At 36.2% G+C, this 16,710-nt stretch overlaps 1 protein-coding gene across 2 annotated transcripts in view; it reads left to right on the forward strand.

The window, feature by feature from the left end:
• Nucleotides 1-8,612, forward strand: part of TRAPPC8 (trafficking protein particle complex 8) — a 121,688-nt gene extending 113,076 nt beyond the window's left edge. For both annotated transcript variants that reach the window (XM_031946480.1, XM_031946481.1), the window contains 3 exons: nucleotides 2,991-3,136; nucleotides 5,303-5,392; nucleotides 7,552-8,612. In XM_031946480.1, coding sequence (XP_031802340.1) covers nucleotides 2,991-3,136; nucleotides 5,303-5,392; nucleotides 7,552-7,786 — 471 coding nt within the window. In that variant the 3' untranslated portion in view covers nucleotides 7,787-8,612. The remainder of the gene's footprint in view (nucleotides 1-2,990; nucleotides 3,137-5,302; nucleotides 5,393-7,551) is intronic.
• Nucleotides 8,613-16,710: the final 8,098 nt, after the last annotated feature.

Genomic DNA, 16,710 nt, shown 5'->3' on the forward strand with positions numbered 1-16,710 from the left:
AATTAGCCTGTGAAGGAAATCAAAAATGCAGGTGGACAAAAATAGAAGGATTGGGAATTCTGTGTAATGGTTCTTAGTCATCTCCCAGAGTTCTTTCATTGGGTGTAGCTGGTTCAATTCATTCCTGCTCCATTGGAACTGATTTAGTTCATCTCATTGCTGAAGAGGGCCACGTCCATCAGAAATTGATCATCATATAGTATTGTTGTTGAAGTATATAGTATATAATGATCTCCTGGTCCTGCTCATTTTACTCAGCATCAGTTCATGTAAGTCTCCAGGACTTTCTAAAATCCTCTTGCTGGTCATTTCTTACAGAACAATAATATTCCATAATATTCATATACCACAATTTATTCAGCCATTCTCCAATTGATGGGCATGAAAAAAATTTTTTTTTGACAATAAAGTACACCTAACGCCATTAGTTCTATTCTAGTACTATTAGTTTGCTACTAAATACTCTTTTATCAACAAGAACAACAAAACTCAAGGTAACATTTCTATTATGTTTCTCATAGACCCAGCTTACATTAATTATTTTCTTCTTTAACATTTTAAACATGTAAGGGCATATGAGATCAATTCACCTTGGATATTAGAGAGTATGAGCTGAAAAATGGGAAGATCTTGAGCCTCACAGAACCAAAGATAGTAGAATATATGAACCCAGGGGGACTCAAATCCATCAAAGATCATAGATTCATTAAAGATTATGACTCAAAATATGTTAGAATGGATTTATTGCCCCATCCAATGTTTTTGCTGTTACTTGACTGCTGAATGTTACAAAGGAAAATTTTGGACATAAGCTAAGTTTTTCCACTACAGATTTGTGCTAATTAATTTTTCCTAGCCTTAATGTGGCAATGGCATTCTGTTTACTCTTCTTTGGTTGAGTCTTGAACACATTAACTACAGTGATTATTTCAGACTTTGTCCTCTTTTGTCAGCCCCTAGATATTCCTTCCTTCATCAATAAAAAAAGCACTTATTAAGTACCTACTACATATTTACAAGCACTGTGTTAAACACTGAGGATACAAATATAAACAAAGAATAAAACAATCCCTACTCTCATTGAATTATATATTCCCTTGGGGGAGACAAGTACATAAATAAATATGTACAGAATAAATAAAAAGAGGACAGATACAAAGGGTTAAATTCAACTAGTTAAGTTCAAGGATTAGGGAGGAAGAGCATTAGGGTTGGAGATGGTCATAAAGATGCTTGAACTCCATCTTCAAGGAAGAGAGAAATCTTTTGAACTAGATGTGAGAAAGTATTATATTCCAGTCATGAGGGCACAGTCAGCGCAAAAGCATGAAGATGGAGGAATTTTATGTGAGGAACAGAGAAATCAATGTGGTTGAATCTTAGAATACAGGGAAGGAAGTAACCTGTACAATGAAAGCTATGTCAGGGGCAGCTTATAAAGGGTTTCAAAGGCCAATTAGTTAATTTTGTATTTTATCCTAGAAGCAATAGTGATTCTCTGGAATCGGTGAAATAGGGGATTGGCTTGACACTTGAAAAGAATCATACTGGCAAGTGTGTGTAGGGTGCATTTGTGGTAGGGAGATCATTGGAACCATACAGTAAGAGGTGATGAGGGTTTAAGCGAAAGTCATGGTTGTGTAACTATAGAGAAGGACCCAGATATAAGACATACGAAAAGAGAAATGGCAGGATTGGACAACTTATTGAATGTATGAGGGTGAGGAGAATTTAGAAATATTACTAAAGTGGTTGTTGCTCACTCATTTCATTCATGTTCAGCTCTTTGTGATCCCAAAAACAGAGTTGTTTATTCTTTCCTTCTCCATTTCATTTTACATATGAGGAATTATTAAGTGCCTGAGGCCATATTTGAACTCAGGAAGATGAGTTTTCTTGACTTCATTTCTGGCACTTGATCTACTACACTAAAGTGCTGATCCATTACTATGACCCTGGAAAATGAAGGAAAAAACAGTGGCAGTTTCTTTCACAGATACAGAGGAAGTTTAGAAGAGGGGTCAGTTTGATGAGAAAGATAATTTGTTCTCTTCTGACCTCTTTGAGCTTGAGATGCCTCTGGAACATCCATTTTGAAAACTTCAGTAGGTGTTTTGGTTTTATAGAGATGATGCTTAGTATATCTGAGTTTCACTCTTTCAAAATTCTTTCCCTTACCTGTGCCATTTCCTCAGACTTTTGTCTTATATCTCAGTTACTGAGATCACTTCCAATCTATTCTCCAGTTCTCACCTTCATAAACTCCTAGGAAAAAATATAGTCATTTTATTAATTTCCTTATTCATTTTTCACTGCTCTACCAATTGCAGTTTGATCTGACTTCACCACACTTTTCTACACTGTGTTGTTCAGATTGCTAGTGATCAGATTGCTAGTGATCTGTTACTTTCCAAACTGATGGCCTTTCTTAGTCTTTGTTCTCTCTGCTGTCTTTGCAGCTTTTGGTGCTGCTTATCTTTCCCTTCCTCCTTAGGGCTGTGAGTTGGGATAGATGCTAGAATAAATAGAGGGCTAGACTTTGGAGGCAACAAGATCTTCATTTAAATCCTGCATCTGATACCTCATGTTGTGTGATGGGCCAACTCACTTAACCTCTCTGACATTTGAAGCCTATTATAATCTGGTTCTCATCTACCTTCCCAGATTTATTTTATATTACTTTTTCATATACTTCTAAATTCTAGACAAATTGTTACATTAAGTGTAACCAGACTAAACACTCCATCTCTTGTTAATATGTTTAGCAGCTCAGGTCCTACTTCCTATAGGGACCCTTTCCTGAAATCCCAAAAGTTTGTGCTGTCTCTTCAAACTGTCTTTTTAAAATTTAATCTCAATAAATACATGCTCTGTCCTCCAGTAGAATATCAGCTTGAGAGCAAGAATTATTTCATTTTTTAAATGTTATTTCAAAACATTTGCTCTATTTTTTTAATTAGCTAAGGTTTTATTTTGTTTTTCTTCCCTAGGAACCACCAGAGATGGGACTCTTAAAATTTACTCGTCCAGAAAACACAATGGTTCCCACAAGACCTACAGTAGAACAACTATCAAGTCTCATAAAAACTAGTCTTCAATATCCAGAGTCCTTTAGTCATCCATTTCATCAAAAAAGGTCTGAAATATGTTCATTTTAGACAGTAATCAGTAAACATTTACAAATGCCTACTATGTGCCATTGTCCTAAACTCTGAAGATACAAATAAGAAAAAGAAAGACAGTTTCTACCCTCAATAATCTTTCAGTCTAGTGGGAAAAGATATTATACAAAAGGAAGCTGGAAGGGGGAAAGAGTTGGGGTAGTAGAGTTAAGACCAAGTTGAGCAGCTAGTGGAAAATGAAATTAGTTGGAAAATTCTGAGCTTCAATAAAGGGAGACTTCAGGTGGAGTTTATTATTCTTTTTTACAATTTGAAGGGAAGAGGTCTCTGTTGGTTCTGAGGAGATGTAGAGTATCAAAGCTGAATTAGTCCCATAATGAATAAATTTCAGATGATGATATTATTCTGGGGGAGGCATGATTTTTGTGGAGCCCAAACCAAGCACAATCTCTGATGGAGAAACATTAAGAATAAATAAAAGCAAATGTAGATTTTTAGTCTGTTGTATGCAGCTTATATCTAAAAGAAAACAGACTCCAGATGTCAAGGGTAAAGACAAATCAAATCCATATCTGAGAGTCTCAGTTGTGATAGACAAGGAAGGTACATCAGATATAAAGACATTCATTGCCATTCTTATCTTTGTTTTTCCCTATAAACACTAATTATAAAATCATTAGTGCATCAGATCTGTTATTTGTAAACAATGTTTTTTTTCCACATTAGAAAGGTTTGTCTATACTGACTTCATTTTGCTTATTTAAAATTTTTTAAAAGTAGTTAAATGTTTTAAGTAACTAAAAATTGTTTTGAAGCTTTATGCTCAATGAAATAATCCTTTAAAAGAATCTCAGGGGATGCGTGTTTATACTGTTAAGTAAATGTGTTTTGTTTTGATTTTTATAAGATTAAGAAAATGTTTATGATTGAGGTGATGACTCCTTAAAAACATAGAAATACAATATATTTAGCAGAATTTCAAACTTGACAAGACAGGTTCACATAAAATGATGAAAAAATGATCATGATTTTTCTCTTAATACAATTTATTTAACAAACCCCTATTGAACAACTGTTCTTTTCAGGGCAGCAACTTCAGGCCATCTTGCCTACCCTAAAGGTAACCTCATTGAGTCATCTGAAAATTTTCTTAGCTTCAGGCTTCTAGGAAGGCATAATTTAACTTTGAATCATCAGATAAGCTTTTTTGGCTATTGTTACTCACTATAAAGGGATTTATTACTGAAACGAAAATACCCCTATGATAGTGAGTAGGAAGAATCTTTCCATTAAAGATTTGTATCTGTTCTGTACCAATTGTATCAATTGTATCAATTCTCTGAAGTGAGCATAACTACTTACACACAATCTGTGTTCACATATTCTCTTCTTGCTTAGACTGTCAGTAATTGAACATTTCATTTGGACCCTTCTTACCCTCTCCTTCTCTCATTCCCCAATAACATTTAATTAGCCCCAAGCCATTTCTACCTAGCAAGAGTTCAGTAAATATATATTGAACTGAATTAACAAAGAGAATAGAAGTACTTGTGCAGGCCTATAGGATTTTCCAGCTGAAAATTTTTTCTTCTATTAAGCTTTTTGGATAATTATTGTTTACCTTTGTTCTGTTTGGGATGGGGAGGGATTGGAAGTAGAGAATAGCAGGAAATATCTTAGAAGTTCTTACATTTTTATTTGGTCAGCAATTAAATAAACACATTCATTTATTTTTAAAGCTTTTTTTATTTTCAAAACACATGCAATAGTCTTCAACATTCACCCTTGTTGCAAAATCTTGTGTTCTAATTTTTTTCTCCCTCTCTATTCCCCCTTTCCCCAGACAGTAAACAATCCAATATATGTTAAATATGTGCAATTCTTCTATACATATTTTCACAATTATCATACTGCACAAGAAAAATAATATCAAAAAGGATAGGGGGGAGAATCACATTCAGTTATTTAAATGTGTATTGTTTTCATCAGTAATATTTCTTGTTGAAAGGCTTGTTTTGAGTGACTTTATACCTGGTTCATTATTTGAATGTAGAATATTTTAAAATGTCTATGTGGTAGAGATTTTAAAATACAACTTATGGGTTATTTTAAATTATTATTAATTACTTCCTCTGTTCCTAAAACAAAAATGTTTAATCCTTTTTCTTCTTCTCTCATAGCCTTTGTTTAGTACCAGTCACCCTTTTGCTTTCCAATTGTTCTCAGACGGACGTAGATGTAATAATTGATCTGCGACATAAAGCAACAAGGTAAAGGTTTTCAATAGCTATTTTCCTTAATAATTTAATGTATAATTGAAAGTAATTATTTTAAGAAACATAGAAGGTACTGTGACAACCACGCTCGTACCCAGGATACCCCAGAATCAGCTGGAGTCAGGATAAGCAAAAGTCCTTATTCTTGATCTTCAGGGGTAGAAGTGAACAGTATGGAAGCAGAATCTCTGAGACAGCCTTCTTCCTCCTCCACTGCAAAAAGTGACTCTGGCTCATCTTACTCCACCCCTTAGTCCCTCCTACAATCCTCTGTATACACCAATCATTGAGCCAGCACAGGATAGTGAGAAGGACCATTTTCCAAGTATATGCCCATAGAGTATTGATTGTCCAATCAGTAATTAGCCCTAAGTGCTTGAACCAACCTCAGTGCAACGACTCAAGAATTTCAGCCCTCTACAAGGTATCCAAAAAAATCTTAAAAGGTTTTAAGTTAAACTTGAGGAGGGATGGACAGAACCTCTCTATTTCCTCTCTTTACAAGAAGTGCATTGTGCATCTTACTTTGGTTTAAATAGTGTAGTAAGATGAAAAATTCTGAAGCTAGAAGTTAGGTTTGAGTTCCAACTCTGGTACTTCCTAGCTGTTACTTAGGAGAGTACTTATAAAGTCTCTCTGGCTCAACAAATTTATAAAATATATATGTAATACTAGTCAAAATTTTCTGTACAAAGGGGATAACGATATACTTACCTGCCTTAATGAATTGTGAGTAATGTTGTGAAGTGTGCTTTAAAGCACTGTATAAATGTGAGCTTCTTTTTCTTTTCTTTTCTTTTTTTTTTTTTTTTTTATTTTAATTATAGCTTTTTATTTACAAGTTATATGCATGGGTAATTTTACAGCATTGATAATTGCCAAACCTTTTGTTCCATTTTTTCCCCTCCTCCCTATCCCCTCTCCCAGATGGAAGGTTGACCAATACGTGTTAAATGTTAAAATATAAATTAAATACAATATAAATATATATGTCCAAACAGTTATTTTGCTGTACAAAAAGAATCGGACTTTGAAATAGCGTACAATTAGCCTGTGAAGGAAATCAAAAATGCAGGTGGACAAAAATAGAGGGATTGGGAATTCTATGTAATGGTTCATAGTCATCTTCTAGAGTTCTTTCATTGGGTATAGCTGGTTCAATTCATTTCTGCTCTATTGGAGCCAATTTGGTTCATCTCATTGCTGGAGTTGGCCAGGTCCATCAGAATTGATCACCATATAGTATTATTGTTGAAGTATATAATGATCTCCTGGTCATGCTCATTTCACTCAGCATCAGTTCATGTAAGTCTCTCCAGGCCTTTCTGAAATCATCCTGTTGGTCACTTCTTACAGAGCAATAATATTCCATAACATTCATATACCACAATTTATTCAGCCATTCTCCAATTGATGGGCATCCACTCAGTTTCCAGTTTCTGGCCACTACAAAAAGGGCTGCTACAAACATTCTTGCACATACAGGACCCTTTCCCTTCTTTAAAATCTCTTTGGGATATAAGCCCAGTAGTAACACTGCTGGATCAAAGGGTATGCACAGTTTTGATAACTTTTTGAGCATAGTTCCAAATTGCTCTCCAGAATGGCTGGATGTATTCACAATTCCACCAACAATGTATTAGTGTCCCTGTTTTCCCACATCCCCTCCAACATTCCGCATTATCTTTCCCTGTCATTTTAGCCAATCTGACAGGTGTGTAGTAGTATCTCAGAATTGTCTTAATTTGCATTTCTCTGATTAATAATGACTTGGAGCATCTTTTCATATGGCTAGAAATAGTTTGAATTTCTTCGTCTGAGAATTGTCTGTTCTAAATGTGAGCTTCTTAATGAGATTTCATCTTTCATTGTTACAGAGGAATAAATCAATTGTCCTCAGAAGAAAGGGGTGAATTTTAATGAAAAATCTCAAAATAATACATTTTTTTGTTAAAAATTATATCTTAAATGAAAATTAAGATGTCATCCACTTAACTATGAGATATTTTCATAAGCTTGCTTTGCCATAACTTGCTAAGCTTGAAAATGAAAAATTAGGAAACGAAAGATTTAGGATCAATTGTTGAAACTTGTTAATCTTTTAAAAACATAAAACAAATGAAGTTGTCACCTGTTCTTGTTTTCTTTTTCAGCCCAGAAGCACTGGAAGTCCATGGTTCATTCACATGGCTTGGGCAGACACAATACAAACTACAGCTTAAGAGCCAGGAAATCTTTAATTTGCAGCTGAAAGCTTGCTTTGTTCATGCAGGTGTCTATAATCTTGGAACTCCTAGAGTATTTGCTAAGTTATCGGACCAAGTGACATTGTTTGAAACAAGTCAGCAGAGCTCTATGCCAGCATTGATTATCATTAGTAACGTGTGATCACTTACAAATTTGTACTGGAAACCAAAAGAATAAGTTTTATCTTTGCTGAATGACTTTTACAGCAGTTTGGGGGACATCCACCATATTACAAGAGATGGTGTAGGATCACAATAGCAAATATTCAAACCTCTTGTCAGCTTATGTTTATCGATGCAGAGCACGTTGGACTGAGAATGCATAGATTCTTTTTGTATTTTTTTCAACTCTGGTAATAATTTAAATATTCAAAAAACAGGTTTTGAACATATCCATGCACCTTAGGCCCTGTCTTTAAAAATTAATGATTGCTGTAACAGCTTACAGGATGGTGCATATTAGTGGCCGTATTAGGAGATAACTTGAGAAAAATGGCCTTTGTTGGCTATGCTATTCTTAAGCCATTAGTCTCTATAAATTCCAGCTTTACTGTGAAGTTTACTATAGAGTGTTAAATACAAATTCTACTGTTCTCACTTTTCACAGTTCTCAAAAATCAGTTTTGGCCCTATGTTATAAAAGTCTTCATGTCTAAGTATCCAGTGGACCTTTTCACTTATACATAACTTTGTACAAATTAAGTTTCATCTGATGCTTTGAATATAATTTAGAACCAATTTGACATTTTATTTTTTCATTCATCTCAGTACAGAATGCACTATTTCACAACCATGAGATTTTTGTCATTTAAATTGTCATTCACTTTATTATGTAATTTAACAACCGGGTTGATCTGTTAAAAATATAAATCTACTCAAGTTAATTAAAAGTAAGCTTTTCAAGAAATGTATTATATTTATAACAAATGTACTGTAAATAGAATAAAGCGTACATCATATTCACTGTATAGGCTCTATTGAATTATTTTATTGTATTTATAGAACAAATCATGTGAGTGTGCTACATTTATATAAATGATATATCTATAAACCAGTCATTTTAGTATTATCTTGTAAATAGCCAATTTCAGTGTAAGAACAAGCACTATTCAATTACCCATTCCAAAACAGATTAGGCTTCAGGAAGAAGTAAACTCTTGAGGGTAATTTCCAAGTTGTCTGAGTATTTATAGTTTTAAGCCTAAATTTTTGTTAAGAGAGGTTCTTTTTTTGTTCAACTATTTTGAAGAACAGGACACATTTGGATGATAGCGCTACCCTTGGTGTTGCACTCTAAGCTTTATTAAAAGTTTTGAACAAATATGATCCTGTCATCATTGAAGTCAATAGTTATAAATATGCTCATTTAAGAGGATGAGGAAAACATAATCTAGAGCAGGCTTAAACTTTTTCTACTCATGACCCCTTTTCACCCTCTTTTTTTACATGGCTCCAGGCATATGGATGTATAAAGTAGGCATACAAGTCATAATTTCATGACCTCCACATTCACTTACAAGACCCCACATGGGGTCATGAATTACAGTTTAAGATCTAGAGATCTAGAGAAACCAAGGGGGTTGGTTGTCCAAGATGACTTTGTTGGTAAATGTTGAACACAGAACTTTCACCTAGATCCTTCAACTCTTTTATGCAAGTCTGGATATAGAAAGAATGGTAGGAATATAAGGAATATCTTGGTGATATATTTTCTTGTTAGTTTGTCATAGGTAGAAATAATTAGTCAATATTTCTTTTTCAGGCCACTTAGACTACAAAAAATCCTTTTATTTTTAAAGTATCCCAAACTCTCCTAATATTAAAACATCCCCTCAAAAAATCTGTTAAGTTAATATTTATGCATGTCACAGATACTGAAGATGGATGAAACAGGTCCTAAATTTAATGAGAAAAAAATAGACTGACTTGCATTCAATAATCCCAGAGTCCTTACTGACCTAACTAATGATGCCAAACTTTAAATATCTTTAACACTAGAAGGACAAGGCACAATTTATAAGTTTACTCTAAAATAAAAATTTTCATTTATTTTCAGTTTTCTTTGACATTTTTTTATTAGCTTTTTTTTTTTTTTTTTAACTTTTTGTATATGTCCAATTGAGTTTTTAAATGAGTTGCTTTTCTCTATGGAATTTTTTTTCATTTCACTAATTTTTTTTTTTTTTTTTAGTGAATTATTTTCTTTTTTTCCAATTCACAGATCCTACTTTCTTGCAAATTCTTTGTCTTTTCCAATTCACAAATCCTTTCTTGTGAATTCTTTATCTTTTCCAATTCACAAATCTTACTTTCTTGAAATTTTTTTACTTTTTCCAATTCACAAATTCTGTTTCCCTACACGTCCTGGGAATTTTTTACCTTTTCCAATTCAGCTTGCAAAGCTGCTTTTTCCTTTCCCCATTTTTCTTCTCTTTTGAGACTTTTAATGGTCTCTTCTAGGAGAGTATTATGTAAAGGGGGTCAGGTAACATTCCCCTTTGGGGTATTGTCGAGACTGTTTGCTCTTAGTCTCCTTGGGATTGCAAACCTGCTCTTTTTCGGTATAGAAGCTATGGATTGTCCTTTTGATTTTTTTTTACTCATTTTTAAATGAGTCTTTAGGGTCTGCCTTCAGGGCAAGGAGGTTACCAGCTTCCTCTGCAAAGCAGGGAAAGACGTAAGAAAACAGGCTTCAGGCAGTGAGGTATGGGAGTGCTCGGAGTAAAAGTCCCCCGGCCCCCCTCAACTGGAAGTGATTCAGCAAGGCAGAGCTACGGAAGTGCCCAATGGAGAACCCCAGCAGGTTAGCGACTGCTCTAAGGCTAGCGACTAAGCGGTGAAAGTGTCACTGCCCCAGGCCAGAGCCCCTTGTGGGGCTGTGGATATTAGCAGCTGACCAGTGAATAGCCCAGCTCATACCTGAAGTCTCTGCCCAGAAGCAAATCGCCCTGTGATAGTCCTATTGCCCCAGGCCGAGCCCCCCACTGTGCAGATTAGAGGCTACCCCGGGGCCGGGCCTCCCTGTCATGCAGGTTCACAACTGCCCCAAGGAAAAGCCCCGAACTGCAGATTGGGGCTACAAGGTTGCGCTGTGATCTGTGCTGTCACTTGTGGTTTTGGCTGTGTATAGCCAGACCCTGTGAGGTTCTGGCATTTTTTAAGGGGGCTTCTCTGCTGATCTGTTTTGCAGAGCTATTGGTCTATGCCAGTGTCGTCTCTAATGTTCTAACCACAGAGACCACTCCCACCCGGTCTGCACGATATGTTCGCCTCTAGTTCTCTCCCTGCTTGCACTGATCTTCTCCCCGGCCCCTCAGGACAAACCTTTTCTGACAAAATTCCAGATTATCTTCGCCTGATGAGTTGTACTTCTAGTCTTCGTGGGTTTCACCAGTCAAGCACTATTTTTGAGGCTGAATTTAATGTTGGTCGTGAGGGTATGAGAGGAGCTTAGAAAGTCACGTGTGCTTTCTCCACCATCTTGGCTCTGCCTCTGACATTTTTTAATGCAATGCATCACATAAATCAGCCTGCTCCTTTAAGGTATTGTCTAAATTCCAGTTCTTCTAGTATTAATATCAATATTCTCCAAAATTTAATCACCTTCTATATGCCAGATACTATGCTGAGAACAAGGATTACAAAGAATCCTTTGGGCAAACAATAGTCCCAGCTTTCTAGCAGCTCACAGTCTAATGAGGGCGATGAAAATACAAACAACTATGTACAATTTACACACACACACACATATATGTATGTATATATTTTTGAAAAAATACATACCATATTTGTATGTTTATATAATGTACACAAATGAAAAATGGGAGATAATCTCAGAAGGAAAGCACTAAGATTAAAGAGGCCACCAGGAGAAAGAAATGAGGTAGAATCCCAGCCATGGGGAACAGTACCAGGATAGGATCTGAATGGAATGTCTTTGAAGAAGGTCAGTGTCACTGAATGGTAGACTATGGGGTTGAGGGGGGGTGGGGGGGAGAATAAAAAACTAAAACTAAAACACAGAAGGAATCGGCTCTTAAGAGGCTTTAAAAGCCACAAAGGACTTTACATTTGTTCCTGGGTGTGATAGGAAGTCACTGCAGTTGACAATGGCAGAAGAAAAAAGTTAACTGGGTCAGAGTTGTTCTTTGGGAATATCAGTTTGACAAACTCAGTGGAGGATAGACTGAAGTGGGGAGAGACTTGCTGGGCTACAGCAGTGTAGCCTAGGTGTAAAATAAGGGCTTACTTGGAAGTGATGTTGATGTGGGCTTTCCCACTAAGTGAAGGCAAACAAAAGTTGGGGTTCAGTCATGTGAGAATTCACATTGGTCATTCTTTTTGGCAAAAGGTAGATTTATTTAGGGAACAGGTTACAGACAAAATGAAGGGATAAAATAGACACTGGGAATGGTAGATATGAAATAGAGTGAGAGCATATGAAAGACAAGTTCCTCAGTGGAACTCACAGTTACCCCATGAGGCTGGGGCATGCCCTTAGCTGGTAGACTAAATCCAGAAAGGGACTTAGAACCCCAAAAGGGTTAGCTGTAAGGAAGAAACGTGGGATTGGAAAGCATAATGGAGTTAGGGAGGATATCATGGCATGGAGTAAGGGGAAGGGAAAAAAACGCCATAAAGCAGAGTGCCATGGCGGGCTGACCCAAGGGAAGGCAGCAGCCATAGGATGGCACACAGGTAGGCTTTATGGGGAAAATTTAACTTCAGGGATATGACTGGGAATTCTGACAGGGCATGGCAGGTGAGACTGCTCGAGACCTCTACAGAGAGTAGGTCCTCCCAGCCTGCCCCAGGGATCAATTCTTTAGTTTCTCCTGCTCCACAAAAATGTTCAGCATCTCATCATTATCTCATCATAATTGCTCTACTGAAAATTTAAGGACTCTTTTCACCTGGATTGCTAGTGTGCTCTCTTTGGCTAAGGCAATAATAACTAGTCTGGGATTTGTAGAACCCTCTACTCTCTTATTTCCTCGGAGCCCAGACTAAAATTTCTGATCTCTAGTTAGGAGGTGGCAGAGATTTGGCTTCTGTAGTTTGATAATTAATCCTAGTTCATCATGAAACATGAAAGCCACTATTACCTTGCCCAACTACTTTCATTTCCATTTCCTAGTTGAGCTGCAAGCTCCTGAGATTAGGAGGTAGTATGTGCCCTAAGATCTTTTAATATACAGTTGAGCTATTCAAGCCTCTGGTCCTTTCTAAAGCTGAAGTGCTCTCTTTACATTTGAAAATGTTTTCCCCATATATCTCAATGACTCAATATTGTCCTTTCTAACCTTTAGTTTTTCTGAAATCCAAATCATATTCCCTTAAATGGAATATAGAGAAATGTACAGTAATTTTTTTTCTCACCTTCACATTAAACAACAAAATTAATTAAAGAAACACATGAACTAGGGCAGCTAGATGGCATAGCAGAGAGCAAACTCGAGTTCAAATCAGGACTCAGACACACTCCCTAGCAGTATGGCCCTGGGCAAGTCACTTAACCCCCAATTGCCTCAGCAAAAATAAAACAAACAAACAAAAACCTAAGAACTATTAGCTTTCAACTGGGAATATCATGCTAAATCAACCCAGGATGGAATTCTATAGGTCAAATTAGCAAAGTGATAACTGCTGCATTATTTAGTGCATTATTTGATCCTTAATACAAGATATTATTTATTATTCCCATTTTACATATAGGAAAATGAGGTTTAGGTTAAATAATCTACCAAGAATCATACAGCTATTATAAATTATAAGAATTATATAAAAATTACTATATAATGATAGTTATTATTATAGAAGAATTATAAGTTTAACTTACTTTTTTTCCAATCCCAAATCCAACTATCTATTCCCTCTCAAAGTAAAACACAAAATTAGTACAAAACTAATACAGGGTTAATTTGGGAGATGTGTTTTTGGTAAAGCCTGCTTCTGGAAGTCTGTGGTGATGTAGAATAGAGAAGCCCAGTTTTTGGCTATAGAGTATATTCAAGCATTTGGTAACTTTTTTTCCCCACTTAACTATTTAGTAAAAACAAAGTTTTTTGTCTTGGAAATGGTGCCCCAGCTGCTAATCTCAATGGCCGTTGCATTATGTACCAAAGATTGACTCCTAGACAACAAACTCCCAGCATAGATTTCTATCACTGGACTTTTTAGTTTTTCTGATCTTCCAAGATCTTACCAAGCTGTTGTTCTGTTCTGTTCTGACTTTATGACCCCATTTGGGATTTTCTTGGTGAGTTACTGGGACAGTTTACTATTTCCAGCTCATTTTACAGATGAGGAAACTGAAGCTACTGACTTGCCTAGGGCCACATAGTTAGTGTCTGAGGCCAGATTTGAACTTGAGAAGACGAATCAGCTTGACAACCTAGTTTGGCCAGCCAGTTGGTACCCTCTGGAATGCACACTCAGCAGCTGACCCAAAGTATTTTTTTTCTTCCAGGACAGAACCAAAATCAGTTATCAAATGCCTGAAGTGGAGAACCAGAACCCACCATATTTGATTCCAAATCATCATTCATCTCCAGACAAAGCATGACTCAGTCCAATCCTCCCTGTAGTTTAAGTTTGACATTGGAACAAAGGAAGGACACATAATCCATTCAACACTTAACAAAAGCAGGTTTATTTAATTATATCAGGAGCAGGATATTTAACAAGGAGAGGCTTTGATTCTTGCTTGATCATAGTGATCCAGCAGCCAACCCTGTCAGAGCCCACCCTCCCCTAACCTGTGGCTGCTTTGTATTCAGGTAGTCATAAAGTGATAGACTAAGCCTTTGCTAACCTAGCATCTGGGAATGTCTCCTTTTAAGGAAGAAAAAACAAATCTTCAGATAGTGGGGGTAAAGATATCACTCCTACTATTCACATTCCCTTCTCTATAGATAAAGCCTTTATCACCCGTCCTGGCTTACAGACATATTCCACAAACACCATCCAATACCTGGTGGCATTCGGAATCAGGAGGTGGAGTTGAGCTATAACTGTTGAAAACTTATTGTGTCACTTCTTTGGATAAGTTTTTTCTTCTCTGGTCTCATTTTTCTTATGTGAAAAACTAGATAGTTAGGGGTTGGTATAGATGGTCTTTTAGTAGTTCTAACAATTTTGATTTATGTTTAGTTTTGTACTAAGGGAGAAAATCAATTGATTTCTTATTCTTAGGTTTGTACTTTCCTATTTGGAACTAAATTGATTTAGCTATGTAGGAAGACTTGGTTCACACCAAGTGCTTTGATTATGGTATTATATACTTAAAATTTGGTTTTGGGATGAGTCAACAGGGATGTCTCTCAGGGATGAAATGGGTCTGAATTTGACAGGGATTCATGGCTCTGAATTTGTTTCAGTGAGCATATTTGTAAAGCAAGGCATCCTGAGAGAAGCAGCATGTGCCAGCCAAGTAGAACCATCACCACTACCATCTTGACCACCATATTCCCTCAGGCCCTGCTGGAAACAACCCAGGATCCTGAACCCAAAAGCCTGGGAAGAGCAATGCTTCAGCCCAGTACCCTTAGCCCTCATTTTGGGAGGAAACTCCTGTGGATTTGCAGGTGCTACAGCAACAGTTAATGAAGACTCAGAAGGGAGAGTTCTTGTCACCAAAGTCCCTAGCACTGTCAACTCGTTTAATATCAAAAACTGATATGATTTGATCTGTGGAAATGACATTTAGAAGGAGGCTATCATCCCCTTTTCTGCTGCACCCTAAGAAAACTTTCTATATGATGTGGAATTGAAACTTTTCACATTTGTTGTTTCCCCCATAAGAATGTGATTTTCTTGAGTGTAGGGTCTGTCTTTTCTATTTGTATTTTAGTGTTTAGCCCAGTGCTTTGCATAATGTGAGTGCTTCATTCATTCATATTTTGGAAAATCTACACTTATTTTCTGAGAAAGATTGGGGTTCCCCAAGAACTGATTCAAGAAGGCTGATTAGCATTACTGGTGTTGAAATGGAAGAGAGAAAACATGGCTTAAAATATGTCCTCTTGGCAACTTTGCTTGATTATGTATATATAGTTCCAGTTTAGGCATCTTTGTCTAAATTCTATATAATGTAAATCTTCCAGAGTCTGGATGAGAGAGTGCCATACTTTATTTCTGGCTCACTCTTCTCTATTAAATTACTTAATAATTTTTTTTTTAAAAACTACTTCAGGTTTTGGAGTCTGTTCTCATGAACAACAATATAAATGTTGTTATTTATCTACCAACAAAGAAATCCCAAGGTCTGGTAATACACACAGTTTCCTGTCCTGAAATTAATTCTTCTCAGTTACTCAGTACTACTATTGTAGTACTGAGTACTCAGTTACTTAATTTATTCCACTATTTATCTGATGTTCTAATTATAAATGAATCAGTCATAAAACATAATAAGCTACAGAGCTGGAAGAGGACTTAGTCCGATCCCTTTATTGTATACATTTTTGATCATGGAAAAATCATTGAACATTTCAGATGTTCAGTTTCTTCATCTGAAAGTAGGAATAATAATACTTACACTACCTTTTTTGTAGAGTTGTAGGGAGACAAGTGTTTCCCAAACTTTACAGTGGGGTATGTATGTGTGTAATCCGAGAGCTCACTTATCACAGGGTAAAACTCGGTCTAGCCCTTCACTCCTACACTAGTACCCGTTTAGCTCATGATGAATAAGCAAGTAAGGGAAGGAAGATTTTGAGGATCCTGATATAATGTGTGAACAGATTGAGTTAAGGAGAATTGGAGAGCCACGAAGAAAACAATTTTTTTCTGCCTTTATTTTTAAAGTAAATGTTAAAGTAAATATTAAATATAAAATGTTATATCTTTTGCTTTCATTTCACCTACATTTCCAAAAGTTAATCTTCCCATTCCCAGAGACCCATTCTTTAAAACAATAAGGGTAGGGCGGGGAACAAGTTTAGTGAAACTAACCAACACAGTGGGGGAAAAATATGTGACATTATATTCAATATAACACAAATATGGTCCTCCACTTCTACAAAGTGAGATAGACAGGTGAAGCTTTTTCAAGAAGTCTATGAC

This window comes from Sarcophilus harrisii, chromosome 1 (assembly GCF_902635505.1).
Source record: "Sarcophilus harrisii chromosome 1, mSarHar1.11, whole genome shotgun sequence".
Classification (NCBI taxonomy): domain Eukaryota; kingdom Metazoa; phylum Chordata; class Mammalia; order Dasyuromorphia; family Dasyuridae; genus Sarcophilus; species Sarcophilus harrisii.